Raw genomic sequence first — 18,238 nt, 5'->3', positions numbered from 1 at the left:
AACCTGTTGGGTGGGTTGGGTTAATTGGAAAATATTACTATAGAAACAACAAGTAGATGCAAAATTGAAACAGTTATGCTCTCAGTAATAGGGTTGTATAATAGAAAATGAAAAGGTGAAAACCGGCAATGTCACATTCAGTGCTGCAACTGTAACACTCCCCAGGCAACTCAAAGAGGTCTGTGTATTTTCTCTCTAATATCTACTGAAGCAGCTCATAAAGATGCAATGTTTCATCTGGCTTCAACCACAAACCTTTTGGCACAATATAAATACTTTAAAAACATGAACCATCTAGAAGACTGTTCTCATAAAGGAAGGATATAATTGCAAAGTGTGATCTGTTTGAAGCCATAGTTAGCTCCAACCTCCCAACTCTGTCCACCTCAGGCAGGGCTGCTTAAACAAGTTTGAGCACCTTTGCAGTCCCGACTGGAGACAGACGCATGTGTGCATCCATATTTGATCTTAGAGGATTCATATTAAACCAGCAAAACACAGCAATATCAACCATGGCAGAAGATTGTGAAACACTCGACTCAACTCAACTTTATTTGTACCAAATATTATGATCTCTGTGTTGTCTTAATTCAGTTGTAGGACGTTGTGTGACATCCATACCTCTATGTCATATCAACATTGCACTAACTTATTGATAGGTAAAGGTCATCTAGGTATAGTTGGATGTCATCAGTATAGCTATAAATCTCAATTATATGCTTTCTTTATACACACAGCATCATGTAAAATAAATGTATTAGTATGATTCAACATAGGAGCCTTAACATAGTCTTTTCAGACACAAACCTATCTTTTGTTCATTACTTTTCTGCATTCCATGAGAGTGAAGGCTGGACTTGAATACTTCATTCATAATAACTGAAGGAGCTGCAAAAATAAGGAGTCAAATTACTTACATCGGTATTGATGCGGTAACAAAAAAGGCTGCAGCTGCCTCAAACTGAACAGCTTGTACAGAAAAAGGCAGTGCTTTTAAGGACATGCATCTGGGCAACAGGTCTTTCAAGATCGTCATCTTATTAAAAAAACGTGTCCCTGGAGGAAACAAGCAGAGGAGTTGAGCTTTGATACAGCCGTGTTTCTACACGTCTGGAGTCGAGTCCTGTATGCAGCAGGATGTTCCTTTAGGAGTCTCCCCACCTGGAACTCGTAAATCTTTACGCCTATATATTTCTTTATAGGAAATAATACGTTCATTGTCAGCAGTGAGCCTCATGTGTCTCTCTCTGAGTTATATTTATGTAGTTGATCTGGGGCTTTCTTTGTATATTAAACCAGCATATGCTATACTATCGTCACGCAGCCTTGAGGGTTCTCTTTTGTGTGTTGCATTAAAGGGTTACCAGATTACTGCAGAGCTATCATGAGGAGAAAATGCATCGATATTGTGATTCTATCTAATTCAAAAGTGTTCCGACTCTTTTTAAAATGCAAATGTTCGATTTCACTGGAAAGTACGACTGCTCTTGAATGTACTCTCGATGCTTGTTTAATGACTTTAAAAGCCAAATGGAATTTTTGAAATTGATCCTGCGGCTGAAACCACTCTAACCATATTTCTCTGCTTATTCTCATGTAACCAAGCACTCAACCTGTTTACAGATCTGGTAGGTCCAGCAAATATAGACTTCATATACAAACTCATTTTGTTTAATTACATATCACAAATCAGAGCAGCTAGCAATAGAACACAGAAATATTGTTGCATTGTTACTGAATGCAATTCAGCTAAAAACATTTTGCATGATGATGCTGTGAGAAAGCGTCTGTATACTTAGTAATTACACTTTACAGTCACCAGTGCTATTGTTCTGCAATAATGGATCAATACACACCTACTAACGGCTCATTGTTGCATCGGAAGAGGTCCTGCATACAATCCAGATTATATATACGAGTTTGTTTTGGAATCACAGCCCCAAATAAAGCATTTTTCTTCAGTTATTTTTAAGCGGCTACAAAACAGCGTTACAGAAAATGATATGAACCTTTGTATTGTAACAATTCATTTAGATTCACATTCAGAAAAAAAATGTACTGTCCATCACAAAGCAATGAACAATTGTCTTTAACACAGTTAATAGGTACACACGTACACACACACACACACACACACACACACACAGCTTAAAAAAACAACACACACATTAAGTATGAAACAGTGAATTAAACACGTGTCCGAGTCGCCGTCCTGGTGGGATTGAAGAAATCCATATTTCTGGGCCAGAACGACCAATCAAACATTGTTTTATAGAGATCCTTGCACATCTACGCTACATTTACGTTACCTGAATGTAGTTCTCCATCATGCGTGGAAAGGGAGGGGTGAAAAGAGGGGTGTTAAGTTGGATGCAATCTACAACCTCACCACTAGATGCCACTAAGCCCTTCACACTGCTCCTTTAAAGGACCCTGTGTGAAAATCTATGGTCATACAAAGATGCACCCATAGGACGGGGAGCACCCTGCATCAGCAGCCTGCAATAAAATTTGCTTGGCATTTACAGACAGACACACTTACCTAACCAACCTATTTCATATGTCTCACGATCATATAACATGATTCCAATCACAGGCACAGAGTCACTTTGCCCTCAGAGAACCCTTCCTCCCAGCTCTGACATGTCTTATCATAACACAGAGAGCACACAGTGCAACCACACGCCTTTTGTACTGTGCAGGTGTGCATAACTAATCTACGGAAGGTGTGTGTGTATTATTTTAATCAAACTATCAAATGCTAATAAAGGAAGAGTTTGGCATTTTGAGAAATTTGAAAATTTGAAAAATATTCGCTTTCTTGTTGAGTGTTAGACGAGATGATCGATACTTCTCTTGCGCTCAACAGTCAATATGTAGCTGGAGCCAGCAGGCAGCATGGCTTATAGCATAAAGACTGAAACAGGGGGAAACAGCTAGCCTGGCTGAAGCTTCATATTTAACGTATAGACGTGATAGTGGTAATGATCGTCTCATCAACTCTCAGCAATAAAGTGAATAAGCATGTTTCCCAAAGTGACAATCTATTCCTTTAAGACCGGAATCATATAATCGCACCATTTCAATGTTCATTGATGAAGGATTGTTGATTAGGCCATCTGTGTGAGACTTTATTGTGATCTGACATTCTCCCTGGTTAGGATAACATGGAAGTCTTGGTAAGGAGGACTCATGTTCAACATGTGTTGTAGAAAAAGGTAGAAAAAGGGTGAAGCACATCTATTAAACACAGAACAAAGGCATTATAGTCCAGTCTTAAAAAATCCAAAGTTACAGAAATAGTCTCCCTTGTGGCCCAGCATTTCATCAGGAGAACTGCAGGACTTTCTGCAGCGTCCTCCTGAGTGGCACCCTCTCCTCAGGCTTGCTGTCAGGGATCATATCAGCGCTCCTCTCTGCACTCAGCTGGATGCCCGGCCTCATCTCTCTGACAGCCTGCAGGCCTGCCTGAGTGATGTTCCTGCAGAAGTCTACCGTGACCTCCTCCAGACTGTCTCCGTGAGCCACCGCTCCCTCCAGGCTGCAGTCGGTGATGCGGACGCAGTTCTCCAGGTGGAGGCGGCGCAGCTTCCTGCAGCTCTGCAGCACGGAGATCACATCCTGGTCAGTGATGTGTCCGCAGCCAGACAGGGTTAGCCAGAGCAGGTTGGGACACCTGTAGCACAGACAGCAGTCAGTTACATCATCAATCAGTGACAAGTTAGCACAAACAATATGTACAACCAGTACATCATCTCTTCTGTGTCATCACGCCTTAGGACATATTATATAGTGGGGAGGGATTAGTTCGTTAAGTCTTAGGTAAGTCTTAAGGAAGCAATGCTGTTTGGCGTGCATGTCGTCTCTTGAATAGAATCGGATGACAGAGGAGAACATAAAGAGCTGTGAGGCAGCACATGGTCTGCTTAACAATAGAGCAGCTTAATACCTAAAGACCAAGCTGTCTTTTCTTTACACACTGTCCTGCTGGGCATGTGTTTCCGTCCTGTAAAGAGCTTTTGTGAATACATGGAGTAATGGAGAACAATTAGAGGATGTTGATGATGAATTATATCTTGACAAAAGTGCATTTTCTCATGCTTAATCTTACAGGAATTACTAAATGTTGGAGGTGAATTACTGCTGTGAAATGCATGTTGACTGCATGTTTCCAGCCGGTGTGTACGGAATGAACTGCAACCTACTGGCAGGCCGGGACCACACAGAGCACTCTAGTGGCAACAGATCGAGGATGTCATTCAGTTCACTGATGCGAATTACATAAAGACTTACATAATCTTACCACTTCCCCACATGTGAGCCGCACATATTCCAGTTGCCTGCAAGTGTTGAGGCTGCTGCCCCAGTAACATCTGAACACAGGGTAGCACCGTCAATCCACGTGCCCTGTTGCATTGCTACATAGGGCCAATGTTTATCAGCGGATGTGACTGCACGGTAATGACTTTAACCAAGAAAAAATAAAAAAGAAGGGGTGGGGTGGAACAACAACAGCTCAAAGCCAGCGTTATTTGGAGATTCAGCATCTATCTATCTATCTATCTATCTATCTTATATGCCGTTCACATTAAAACAAACAGCATGGAGGGCAGTCTGGTCCGAGCACAAGCAGAACACCACACTGCTAACCTATAATCGCCAGTTTAATTTGGTTTCCTAGCGGTTATTTTGTCTGGTCAAATTATCCAGTGGACTCTAAAAGGAACTGCAGACATACATTTAACATTCTGCTGCTTTTGGTCTCTCCAGTGGGAGGGTTTGTATCAACTATACCAAACTGACATGACATTTTGGAATGAAACTACTCAGAACTATTTAGCCATGCCAAAAGCTTCTTGTGCCGCCCACACTGGCATGCTGAGCATGTTAATTTACGTTGTATAACTCTTGTTGTATAACTGTGACCTCAAGATAATAAAAATCAATAAAACAGTGTTCTTGATTTATTGTCATCTGGCCATAGTGGAGCTTCAGACAGTACACCACACTATAAAGAGGCCCAAAGAGCTGCTGTGTTTTATATATATTTTCCATTAAGATAAAAAAAAAACACAGACATAAGCTTGGCATCAGAGTTTGCGTGGAGTATCATCCAGCAAGAGGCAGGCAGAGACAGACGCACATGTTCATTCCTCTTACAGCAACAAAGAGCCAATTGTAGGCCCCACCTGCCTGCGTAAAACTCCAGTCTGCAGCTGACTGGGAGGGTCCGCGGCCAAATCACTCTTTATCACCCCCACAGCTTCTCTGCGTCCCCTCCCACTTTGTCACGTGCACTGGCTCTCTACTCACTCACTCAAACCATTTGGGAGTGTTTATCAGTATGCAATGAGTGAGCCTGCAGGGCGTCGAGATACAGCACCCAGAAAAAGTAGGTGGTTCTAGTTTTGACTGGTCTAACGGCTCTCGTGTCTTGCGTCTCAAATTTCACAATACAGGAAATCCTCACAGGGTCATACACTGAGCCAGCCCCTCGTCCCTCCTCCAGCTGCGGTGGCCAGACTCCCTCACATCATTGGTTATTACTGGCTGCCTTGAATAAATCATCCAGAGACCTCATTACGCCTCTCCGGGCTGAGTCCTGCATGCAGCCAGCCACGCACACAAGTCCAAGAGACAGTAGAGCTACGTTTCAGGGTCCAATCAAATCCAACTGTCACTTCATTCAATAAAAATAATTTGATATTTGACCACAGTTATGTTAGTTAATAGAATCAGTCTTATGTCCCACAGATGTGTCACTTTTCTGTGTCTAGCCAGCTCCAGACACTCCGTCTGGTTCTAATGATTCTCTACAGCTAAACAAGGCAGTTTCAGTAAGCCATGCGCCTCTCAATGAAAACTATTGTGTTCCCTGCAGTGATGTGAATGACCCTGGAAAACCTGGAAATGATGTGATTATCCTCGAAACACATCTTACCAAAAATAAAAAATGTAATTAATACAGAAGTTTGTGAAAAGCAGCTGGCTGGAGAAAGTGATAGTGCATCCAATAATGTTACTGATTCTGATTAAACATGTGTTGTTAATTCAGCTCAATGGTCATATTTGAGGTTTGTACTTTTGTCTAGTAAGAGCAAGTATGCAGATCCTTTACTTAAGTAAAATAAGCAATAGACTACAATGTGGAAATACTCAACTACAAGTAAAAGTCCTGCATTCAAAACTTTACTTAAGTTGAACTGCTAGGACGTTACTGCTAGTAAGTATACATTGTTTTGTTTAAGGTGTCACAAGCCAAAAAGCCACTGCTTTAGATTAGATTGCAGTACTGTATAGTACTGGTGTTGTTTTGTTCACCCTCTGTTGGTCTATTTCATCACATAACACACGACAGAGCAGGGGGCGGGGGGGGAACCACACACAAACACTCACATGCGGCAGACATGGGTCAGGAACGTGCTGACCCGGCTCTCGTGTTTACTGCAGATGTCCTTCTGAAAGGAGCTCTTCAACCAGTCCTCGATGTTGCACACTTGCAGGACCCTGCTGGAGTACCAGCAGACTGTCAAGTAACGCAAACAAGGTCCCAGAACAAAGTTGTCCCTCGTCAGCTGACACGGGGAGCTGAAGTGGAGGAGAGTCCAGAGGCAGGGGTCCAGGAAGACCTCGCGCAGCTGCTGACAGGTAAGGGACAAACTCCTCCGGCTGTCCTTGTCCAGGAAGGAGAAAAGCTGGAGGAGACATTCGTGGTTGAGCTGGGTCAGCTGCATGGTGAGCCGTCCTAAGACAGAAAGAGAGGCCTCTGTCCTCTGTGGTAAGCAGCAACAATGCGCCTGGAGCCCGCATTGTGTGGCCCAGATACATGATGCCTCCTCAGGCACATGCTGCAGGCCTGCACATATAAGGCTGTGGAGTGCTTGCTATTTTGGGAAGACAACTGGCAGTACGGTCAAAGAGGGAAGTGTTTGAGCCATACGCTCCCTTTCCATCTGTCATGGCTCTCAACAGGCGGCAAGCGCTGGACTCAGCCAGATGTTTACACTTTACTGGCCTAGTTCTCAATTAGGCCTGCAGATAGTCTACACACTGAGTGACACAAAAATGAGGATGTATAGACTGTAGAATGTATAACAGTCCTGCATTAACAATTTGACCCTCACTGCAGAATGATAGTAATTTGACACTAGAAGTCTGTTTTCACATTCATTATTTATTTTAAAGGGGTTGGCCTAGATGCCTTTTTAAGAATCTTTAAATAGGTAATTCAACTTTTTTTGTGGGGAACTATATCAGGCTGTCAACATGTCTGTTTGTTTGTGTCATTTCAAATGGTCATTTTTTTAAAGATAAAGTTTGTGCAACAAATGAAAGGTAGGCTAATGTATTGTCTGCTTCATGTAGGGAGGAGCAAAAATATCAGGATCAAATGAAAATATAATACAGTCCAACACCGTCCCAAACACGAATCACAATGAGTCGAGTTAGCCTCTCTGCACAGCGTCAACAATAAACATTTTATACAGTTTATACATTAGAATCTGTTGAACTTGTTGCGCTGAATGAAATGAAGGCCTAACTATAAAACATTAACAACTTATGATTCACATACAAGGTAATTACACTGCCTAATCCCGTCATGACCCAAACCTGACTAACCCTTCATGCAAGTCACACGTAGTGTTACGTAGGCCTAAAGGAACACAGTGAACTATGACTGTGTGTGGGTTTGAAACTGCTCAATTGAAGCACAGACGACATACTGAGATGGCAAAAAGCCAAAATACCATTAAGTTTATGTCATGACCACACACTACTGCAGTTATGTCCTGTTCCACTTGTTACTACCAATCTCTAAAAAGATGCAGGACATTGGTAAATGCCACTGTTGGAAAGGCAGATTACAGTCTATACTGTGACTCAGTGTGTTAACCAGACCTCTGATCTGACAAACAATGCAATGTGAGCGTATTATTAGCAGCTGTGATCTAGCCTCCAACAGGAAAAGAAGAGGGGGGGGGGCACTTGTGTGTCATTAATGGGGATGGAGTAGGGAGCACATGGCCACCTGTGAGCAGGCGAGGGAGAGCAGCTGTTCATCATCATACAGGAGTGCTAGTTCCTGTCTGAGCGAGGAGGCTGACTGGCTGGCACGTGTCCCAAGGGGAGCTCTTGTGTGTGTGTGTGTGTGTGTGTGTGTGTGTGGGCGGAGATGTTCGCTAGAGGAAAACATTAAAAGAAAAGGCTTGCTAAAAATCTGCTCTCTCCTTTAGGTTGTACTTCGTTTTCTATTGGACACAATTAGAGCATTGTGGACACTAATGTAAACATAACGTATCCTCTGGTGCACATGTTCAACGTGACATGAAAGGACAGTACCTAACATGTACACCACATTGTGCACATATGGTAGCTTGTATTTCAAATTTGCTATTAAAGTTCCTCAAAGGACTTAAACCACTGAATAAAAGAAATATACATCAGCTACAGCATATGCTGAAAGAATTATAGGCAAAGAAACTTATTTTGATTAAGTTTTGTTAGTCTTTAATTCAGAGCTGCAATCAATTATTGATTGAGAAAAATGTCCAGCGCAACATAGAGCTGATGATAAAGTCCTCAAATCAGGTTTTCGGCCTGATATTCAGACATATTCAGCTTATTATAAGCAGGACAAGACACTGTAAATGCTCACATTTAAGAAGCAAGAAGCAGTCAATTTGTTTGCCATTTTTATCTAAAAAATGACTTCAATGCAGAGTTGATTATCAGAATAGTTGAAAGTTATTTGTTGACCTTCCCGCTGAACATCAACTGTCCTGTAGTTTAATTGATCTTGTTCTTAATGCTGCATACTACCATCTGTGAACACTATTAATTGTATAAAAGTCTTTCAACTGTAGTAACTATATAAATCAGAATCACAAATAAACTCCACATGGAGTGTAGGGAGATGTTCTCCTCATGAGACAGTGTGGTGGCGTGATTCTATACGCCGTTACTGTTCTGACTTCAGTAATTAAAAAGCCACTTCAACGTTAATGCTTTAACTGCTTAAAAGAGTAATGGAAGAAAAAACGACCGTGTCTTCCTGTCTACGCGTTGTTGAACTGCGGTAAAAGATTTGCAGGGTCGCTACAAACGGAGCGGTCTTCAGGAAAGGGTGAACTTCAAGACTTTCTTCACTTATAGAAACTTTTATCAGGGCCTGTTTCTAAGACTCACTCAGATAAATACAAGACAAACAAAACCATTTGAGAATGATCATTTCTTTCACATTGCTTCTGGTCAAGAAGTGAAAAGAACTTTCTGAAGCACTAATGAGTAGGTGTCAGTCAATCAATGCATTCTACATCCTCAAACCTCTCGGAATAACTGGAAAACACAATGACAAGGTTCTCAAGAAGTGGATATTACAAAATTAGAAACTTTAAAAACAATAGAAACTCCAAATATTGTTACAATGACAATGTCTTGACAAAATACATTTCTTCAGTCTAGGCTAAATATTGGACCAACTGAGGTTTCCCCAGGCTACAGCTTTACTTCATTATGTTTAAACAATCACATCTGGAATCCATTACATACAGAGAAGTCCATCTCAACCGAGGAACAAAACATTATGGAAATAAATGCAACTAGTCATACTAAACAAATCCCAAGCAGCAAATAGATGATGTTGCCATGCAGATCATAAAAAAAACTAAATAGTATTGCAAATACATTAAACGTGAAAATGACTAAACTCAAGCATGGGGAGAAATGAGATTGAGGAGAAAAGCCAAAATGGAGTGAATAGCTGGTCTGAGGCCGTCTGATACAATCATTCTATAGCTTGGCTGGCTTCCTCTGCTGCCGCCTTGTCTGAGGTATCGCTATCTGCTGCAGCATCCATTGAGGCCGTGTTAGCTTTATGCAGTTCAGCCATGTCCTCACACACATTTCCCGATGCAGCAACATCTGGGGCTGCCACATCCTGGGTATTCATGCGTGAGGCTGGCACATCTATCAAACCCGTGTCTGCTGCAACCTTGTCCTGGGCAACTGCTTCTGAAGGGCCGCTGTCCGTGGCTGCCGTGTCCACAGCAGGCTTGTTCGTGGCGGTCTTGTCCGAGGCCACCTGCTCGGTCCTCTCCACGTAGAAGAGGATGTAGGCCTTGGCCTTCCTCACTACGTCCTCATTGGTCAGAGTCACCGTGCTGTCGTTGAAGTGGTACCATCGGCTCTCGTGGCTGCCATATGCCGTATAATGCCCCGATCCAACCCTGTGAACACAGACGCGCGTATCACGTTCTGCTGCCTTGGCTTCTGATGAGATTGTGTTCATTGCTGCTCAAGTGAGATGGAGACATTCAGCTCAGCGGTGCAACATCGCCACTTAGAGGCAAGAGGTAAAACGGCAGCACTTTGATGAACAGCGCTCGGCCTATCTTGAAGCCTTTTCAAGGACCCTTGATATAACTGACATACAAATGGGACATTTGGGGGTCAGGTACTCCTCTAATGCTTGGGAGGGGGCTCATGGGAAAGGGTTAAGATAAGGTGTGTGTGAGTGGGGGGGCTCCTTTATTATAATTCACTACATGTTTACAATCAAACACGCAATAGATCAGTGTATATGATGGAATAGTGGCTTTTTGTAACCTGACCCGCTAGATGGTTTGTAACACAAAGGAGCCTTCATTGGAAACTTTCAAAAAAGTAGCGGGCTCATTTTGCCCACAGGCTGGTTACTCCATATCCTTGTGGAGAGCCCTAGATATATGCAATATCTGTTTGTGCTAATTCAAAAATGAACAAATACATATTTTAACTTCTCCATTTGTGTGTTTAAAACAGGGGATACTCCCTCAACTCACCCAGATCCGTGATGCACTACGACAGCAACGAGGTCATACAGGCAGCTCTCTGGTAATGAATTCTCCGGCTGCAAACAAAAGAAAGACGAGAGAAGATATTTCCTTACAGCACCGAAAAAAACATCGTGCCTGGGAGCTAGTATTCAAACATAATTTTTGGCCAATTTTTGATTTGTAAATGGAACAACCCAGAAATTACACAACTCAAAGAACAACAGTAAGGAATAATTTGAAAGCAAACTCCAGTTTACACTAGTTCCCCTTTACGAGTTTGTCCGTTTAACAGTCACTGTTGAACAGCGCCCCCTGCAGGCATCAGTTTAGACACAAAGTCTTACATTACATGTGCTACACAATAATCTAACAACAAAGACTGATTGATCTGTTCAACTACTTTCTCTAGTAATTGTTTTGTCTATAAAATGTTAGAAAACTGACATATGCCCCCAACTTTTCTGTAGATATAAATCCATTATCAGATGACCAAGAGGACAATTCAGTTTTAATCAATCACCAGTTTGGTAAAAGGAACAATTACATTTCTTCATCTAAATTTTTAAATAGTTTATTCTTGGTGCTGTCTGCAGCTTCTCTGTTCGTGCCTAACTTGCAATGCAGTCATTTTAGTTCACCGTCTAGCATTTCACTTCCATTTCCAAGTCAGCCGTCTAGCATTTCACTTGCGATCTTTCCGTGGTCTGAATAGTGTCTCGACTCCTTTTCTAAGTTAGTAAACCATCCCCCTTCATTATAAAGGTTTACAATGTGGCACAAGTACTCTACCTTCTTGTGAAGTTTGACTGAGATAACACCAATAAAAATTCCACTAAGACCACTTTACCAAACTTGGATTTCTCTTGGAATCTTCCACAACAGCAGACACAGAAAGCAGTGCTGACGTATTAATACAAATATTTGAGGATGATCATTTTGTTTTGTTTTTTTAAACTGCAGTTCATTTTTTTTACAGCGGCCTGAACTGAAAGAGCACAGCCGACCTCTGACCTGTAGCAGTTCTTACTGTGCCACTAATGTGCTATATGAGCCACGCCCGTTTCATTTTCATTCCTTGTTCGTCCTTTTTAGACTCACCTCCAGTAGGTAGCGCCTCATGTCCAGGCCTTTCAGTGGAAACTCCACATAGGTATCCACCTTGTTTCTTAAAAAGGCTGTCCAGTGGAACCTTTTCAGGTGCAGACACAAAACCTAATACAGGAAATAAAAGCACCAATTATACCCGAACACAATATTTCCCCCAACTACTTTACTCTCACAGAAAAACCTTTCAAATGAATTAATTATAGAAAGAATTGAGAATGTCTGTCTCTACTTTTGGCAGCTTCTGGATCCAGAACTTCTTGGTGGATTTCTGTCGCTTTTTACACTTATGGCAATAGTACAGCTCCGTTTCATCGAGTTCTTCCAGGTCAGTGAAGCTACGCAAGCAGTCTAAAACATAAACAAACAGAAAATGCTGCCATTAATCTCAGCAGTACACACTTAGAAAGTAATACTTCCAAAAAACTGTCTAATGAGTCACTACCTCCGACAGTGGGGAAACTTACCACGCAAGGTGCAGGTGGGCCCCGGCTCCTGGTCCTTACTTCTCTTCTGTCTGAACTGGCTGGGAATGTCCAAAGACAGATCTGAGTCAAAAAGAATGGACACAAATTCTCACATAAATACGATGTGAGAATGCATAGGTACGAGTAGGTAGGTACGCAGCGCTTCTGATGTGTGTTTGGCTATTAAAAGGTGTACTTCAGAAAACATGCGCGTCAGACGCTTTCAGTTCGTTTGGGCCTTTACCAAGAAAGGGATCAAACTTCCGAGATTCTGTTCCACATATCAGGCAGTTGACTTCATTCTGCAGTATGCCACCAAAGTTGGATGTAACAACACTGGCAGTCCCATTTCTGTAAAGAATTAAAAAGCAGACAAAGTAGTTATTATCAATAAATGCACAGTCGTTCTGGTGTTCAATCAATGTCTGAGCTAAAGAATATGCAAACAACATATTCTAAACGCTACGAACTAGTAAATGCTATTATTTGTATAAACATATATAAAATCATTCGAAGGTGTCCCGGGCTTACATGCAGCATTTGCCATCTGCAGTGGAGAATCTGACCCCGTCCTGAGGCGAGACTGGGTGAGACGCCCCGTTGCGACTGTACTGCAGCTCCCTGTGGAGGTGGTCCAGCAGGTACCGCATGAACTCGTGTGCATCCTGCTGCTGATAGCCCCTGGACACAAACACACAGCCTTAAATGACATTGTTCCAGTTTAATGAAAGCAGAACTAAGAAGGAAACGGTTTGCTGCTCAGCATGAGGAGCTTAATTCTGGCAAACTCTCCGTACACTCTTGGCATACCTGAAACTTGGCATGATTTTCCATATAGCATAAAATAAGGTATCTGGACTGAAGGCTGTCTGGCTTCCTTGCCACAGGGAACAAAGGGTTTTCCTGAACTCCTCCACCAAAGACCTGTTCAACATAAAGCAACCCGGTTACCCCAATGCACAACCTGGGACAGTAAACATCCAAAGCCTGTCCAAACCTCTATGGTTGTTGTTTCTACAGAGGACACAACACTTTCAAATGCATGACACACAAACACATACTCAAACTTGTGTTTGTCATTCATTATATATCGTATAACACTATTTCTGTGCTACTAAAGGTGTATTATTCAAGATAATTACTCATCAGGAAATGTTTCTAAGACGTACACAAGTAACAATTTAATCAATTTTATACTTGCTGATAATAATTGTTAGATCTTTGCACTCAGCCCATGAACCCCCCCCCACCCCACCCCGACAGAATAGGACCTTACACACTGGTGTCCCCTTGGCTCCGGGTGTGGTACATCCTCCTTCCTGCCGTCTTACCGCTGCGTAGAGCCACTGCAGGCAGCTCCTTGAAATAACAGCTGAATTGCTTGATGTTGCTGTCAAAGAAACACATTTTGTTAGAACATGCTTGACACCAGACATCAGCACATTTAGCAAAACAGACAGGAACACCCATTTTAATCATATGAACGGTCTACGCATTCCACTTCTTGATTGGGTCTTACCAGTCACCAGAGAAAACCGACGGGAAACCAGCGAGACGTGTGTGGACCAAATTCTGTGACCCATAATGTGGGGAAATTATGATTTGTAACTGTTCTTTTTTAAAGTAAATTTGATGTATGTACGAGAGAGAGAGAGAGAGCCTCCACCACTACAGTTATGTTTGAGTGCATGTGTGGGAAAGATAGAGAAAGATATTAAATATCAAACAAGACATGTTACTACAGGAAGTGCAATAAACCGCTGAGTCAACAATCTGCTTTACTGTTTACACCAGCACACATACCCAGTGCTCCAGAATAGTCATGAGGAAGGGCTTTTCAGGTGTGTTAACATAGAGGGAGACTAACTTTAAAACGTAGCTTAACGATTGTGGACGGAGATCGTATTCATTTCTAAACAGCGTTTTTAAAACAAAAACGAATTAGTGTGGAAGGAGCTTAAGATTATGCACGATGACAACTTCTGAATGGGAATTTGGAATAGTCAGTATTGGCAGTACAAAAAATGGTTTCTAAAGTAAAACTGTTAACTATTAATAGTGTAACTATTAACAGTGAAACCATTATCACTGCACAGTAAAAGTCTAAAATTCTACCTCGAGTGATGAGTTATAGAGAGGCCTCATCAGCACAATGTACTTCACATTTGTTCATGGTAGACTTTGAAATTCTAATATGCTGCTGGATAGCATAATGAACGAGGCATCATATTTAAATTGTTATATTTTGAGAGTCAATTGGGCGAATTTGCAATGTAACCAGTCACATTTCCCTGTCAAGTAAATGTAGTACTACAATGAGTTTCTCTGAAGTCGAAGTACACAGTAAGTAGTAGACCGTTGTCTGTTATTTTGGGGTACAATGAGTTGGAATAGTAACTTAACTAAACCTAAAAATCATAGTAAACCTATAAGCGGTTAGTTAGGGGCATTTTAAGTTTCTGATTTCAACACCATACTAAAATGAATGGTAACTAATGGCTGCCTGGAAAGTAGTAAAAGAGATTATGTTTATTTTTTTAAATCTTCATCATGCTTTGGTAAATGTTTAGCAGTAATACAAAATGTACTTGATATATTATCGTAAAAACACACCAAGAAAAATGCGTTTTAGCTGGGAACTATGTCCGCTGACTGTGACTCCCCTAACTGGGCCCCAGCCTGTATTAATAAAGGATGACTTGTCATGGGGCCCCGGGTCTACAGGGGCAGAGCTACTGAACCAAGCTGCAAACCCAGTGTACCACCCACATACCTCATCTTCAGTGCAGAACCTTACCTGAGGGACTGCAGAATGGCATTCATGAAGCACGTGTTTCCCAAGTTCCGCAGACCTGTAGCTCCTAAAGCGGCCCCATCCTGTTCGAGACAAGTGAAATGCATTCAAATCCTAATATTCAGTACATATAAACATAAATATTTTGAAAGGCTTCGGAAAAATCCTGACTAAAACCAAGTTTTAAGCTAACATTTAAAGATAGTCAACTTCTGTAAAGCTCTATAAAGGCTGCAATGATTCGTAAATGGAAATATTTAAGCTAAGTCTGAGCCAAAGTATTTTGTGGTAAAACACCACTGTGGAGCGGCTCCGACCTACATATGTTCAGCCACTTACGTTGTCTTTCAACAACTTGCTATCTGAGGCTGGGTTTTCCTGAAGTTTTCTTTTCCTCTGTCTGTCACCCATCAGTACTGAGCTGTAGAAGGGGAACATGTGTTATCAGGACACTGATGTTGTATTGAGCATGATGTATACTTGCCTTTAGACATTCAAACACTGTCAAACTACCAAGACTACTGCTACATTATAATGACTTATTATAAAATAATTTGGCAAGTGTAATGATGACAGAGCAAAACATCTTTTCTTTCTTTGGATTTGCACTTACTTTTCTAAACTCTGCAGATGTTCCCTGACCTTCTGCACCTGCCCAAGCTTTGTGTCATTAACAACAACGTCATCACATCTGTAACTATAAAAATCCACATTAGTCAAGACACGAAAATGAACTTTGCATAAAAACACTGCATCATAAATATCTTGTATTGTGTTTCACTGTGGTAGCATGCAACATGTGTAAATGTATCAATTACTTCTCAATATGAATATGTTTTGCTTTAAATTAACATTTGTGGCATGCAACAAGAAGATTGTTGGATCCCTAAAAAAGTCAATGAATAGTATCAATAAATGAATGATGATGATATAAAGAAACATTTGGTTCTTGTTACCACACCATAACAATCCATCGACTGTACTTGTGTAAGGTTCCACTGTGAGTAACATTGTAGACATAGATGTGTTGGTGATGAAAGACACTCACCAGAACACGCTGTAGCTGCTGCAGTCCATGCAGACGGAATGATGGGATTTCTCTTTCTCTTGTTTCTCGCCCTTCTTTTGACCGACGCCACTGACTTGACACTCTTCAAAGTGTTTCTTTGCATGCCCATTGACGTATCTGTAGAGAAAGAGATTACTTTAGCACACACAACATATAGAACCACCAGAATATAATCTAATATTAAGTGTTGGACTATGTTATGCTCACACATTTTATCAAAGAATCTGGGTCTGCATGTTTTATTGTAAAGAATCTTGATCCTGGGTATAACAATGATGCTCCTCATTGATGACAATACACTACTACATAACATTTCCTTGTTAAAACAAAGATGGTAACTGGAAATTAAATATTTCCTCGATTACATTTGAAGAGTCTTTGAGGAACTGGAAATGTTTCCAAAACAGTGCTAAAGTTTTGTCATATGACATAAGATTTTTAAGGAATAAAACATGCTTAGCGATGTGATTTAATGCAAAAGCAGAAACTGGGGCTAACCAGACTTATCCCAATAAAACCACAGCTTTTTAAAGGTTTTCAGAGATACATTTACAGACAGCAATCTCAGTGACCACTGCCTGAGTTATGTAGACAATAGATACATTAATGCATGTATTGCATTAATGTATCTATTGTATTGTATTAATTGATTTGTCTGTCCCAAAGTCAAAACGGTTCCCAAAAGGTCTGAGACACACACGTTGCTAGTGAGATATGTTTGCTTTTCCAACTTTAGTTGTAAACAAAACGGCAACAACTTACCTTCCACAATGGACCATCAGACAAGTAAGGCAAATCCATGGACTCTTATTAGACCTACAAACTGGAGATAAAAGAGGAAGTCTTAATTAAGAGTAATATATTTCTATAAGACAGTGTATTGTGTGCTTTTCTTTTGAAAGGATCATTTCTTCATGTGTTCACTGTGATCTGCCCTTGAGTTAACGTAACATTATCTATCTAACGCTGGTTGATGGTAACATGGAAGCAAGGGCTGGGATCCAAATGACTGCACTCCGTTAACGTCAATGTTAGTAACGTTGGATGAAAGGATGACTTCTCTTACCGTTGCAACACCAGGAGAACGGAGTGCCGTTAGGGAGCCTGGAGGTGTCGATGGGACAGCTCACGTTTGAGTTCAGATGAGGGCACTCCATCGGCTCACGAAGTCAGCTAATGTCAGCCAACACTGCACCAGGAACAAGGCAGCTAACAATAGTTAGCCAATTAACCTAGAGTAGCTAACGTTAGCTAACGCTAGCTGGCCAACTACTTCAGTTAGCGAACGCACGTTTTCCGGTTCTTTGCTGGCGCTTAATCGTTTGATAGCTACACTATTTCTTGCATGGTTTCAGGACACAGCAGTTTACAGATAATAAAGATAATGCCGTTTCCACCCTGACATATTGATAGTTAAAATAGTAACGTTAGCTTTGGTGTAAAAGGTACTTGGTAACTGCTGGCGTTTGCCACAAACAAATGGAAATACCTTGAGGAAGTGACGTAGTTTCTGCCGGCTCGGCCTTTTGCCAGCTAACGTTATAAAACAAAGATGAAAAATCTTCTGGGCGTTAGTTACGTTTAAGTACTTCCTTCTTCGCTCACATTCCCCTGGCCGCTTATAGATACGGTATGTGCCTCTTATTTGGGTCGGCACTTTCTATTGGATTAATACCTACTGATATTTAGAAGCTCTAATGTTCAACCGAATTAAACCATGTTCTGAGACTTTAAATTAGTTTAGAAGTGTCACGCATGCGTAGTGGTCTCGCTTCCGATCGTTGCCTATTAATTTAATATGCAGACTATTGGCTATGTCAAATATCACATAATATAATATTGGGTGCTCATACCAGAGGTGAGAAATCATTGTTTTGAAAGTCACAAGTAAGTCCCAAGTCAAGACAGACAACTCAAAACAAGTCCTGAGTCCTAAACAAGTCATAATGTTTTTGTTTTTTTTTGCCAAATGTAATGCCATTTTAACAAC

The 18,238-nt window shown here is 41.3% G+C and overlaps 2 protein-coding genes across 2 annotated transcripts; both read right to left on the bottom strand.

Annotated features, from left to right (window-relative positions):
* Nucleotides 1–2,338: 2,338 nt before the first annotated feature.
* On the bottom strand, nucleotides 2,339–6,846 carry fbxl22 (F-box and leucine-rich repeat protein 22). Its single transcript, XM_031865960.1, has 2 exons — nucleotides 6,397–6,846; nucleotides 2,339–3,676 (listed from the first exon to the last, which is right to left on the bottom strand). The coding sequence occupies exons 1-2, from the start codon at nucleotides 6,732–6,734 to the stop codon at nucleotides 3,328–3,330; spliced, it is 687 nt and encodes a 228-aa protein (XP_031721820.1). The 5' UTR covers nucleotides 6,735–6,846; the 3' UTR covers nucleotides 2,339–3,327.
* A 2,522-nt stretch (nucleotides 6,847–9,368) lies between these two features.
* usp3 (ubiquitin specific peptidase 3) lies at nucleotides 9,369–17,756 on the bottom strand. The gene is made up of 15 exons (XM_031869820.1): nucleotides 17,315–17,756; nucleotides 17,011–17,071; nucleotides 16,228–16,365; nucleotides 15,793–15,876; nucleotides 15,519–15,600; nucleotides 15,183–15,262; nucleotides 13,662–13,775; nucleotides 13,196–13,309; nucleotides 12,917–13,066; nucleotides 12,630–12,736; nucleotides 12,386–12,466; nucleotides 12,151–12,269; nucleotides 11,913–12,026; nucleotides 10,821–10,888; nucleotides 9,369–10,226 (listed from the first exon to the last, which is right to left on the bottom strand). The coding sequence occupies exons 1-15, from the start codon at nucleotides 17,403–17,405 to the stop codon at nucleotides 9,785–9,787; spliced, it is 1,845 nt and encodes a 614-aa protein (XP_031725680.1). The 5' UTR covers nucleotides 17,406–17,756; the 3' UTR covers nucleotides 9,369–9,784.
* Between the last annotated feature and the right edge of the window lie 482 nt (nucleotides 17,757–18,238).

The sequence above is a fragment of the Anarrhichthys ocellatus genome, unplaced genomic scaffold (assembly GCF_004355925.1).
Source record: "Anarrhichthys ocellatus isolate YVR2014 unplaced genomic scaffold, GSC_Weel_1.0 scaffold2, whole genome shotgun sequence".
Lineage (NCBI taxonomy): Eukaryota > Metazoa > Chordata > Actinopteri > Perciformes > Anarhichadidae > Anarrhichthys > Anarrhichthys ocellatus.
This window is presented reverse-complemented; position numbering and strand designations above follow the sequence as displayed.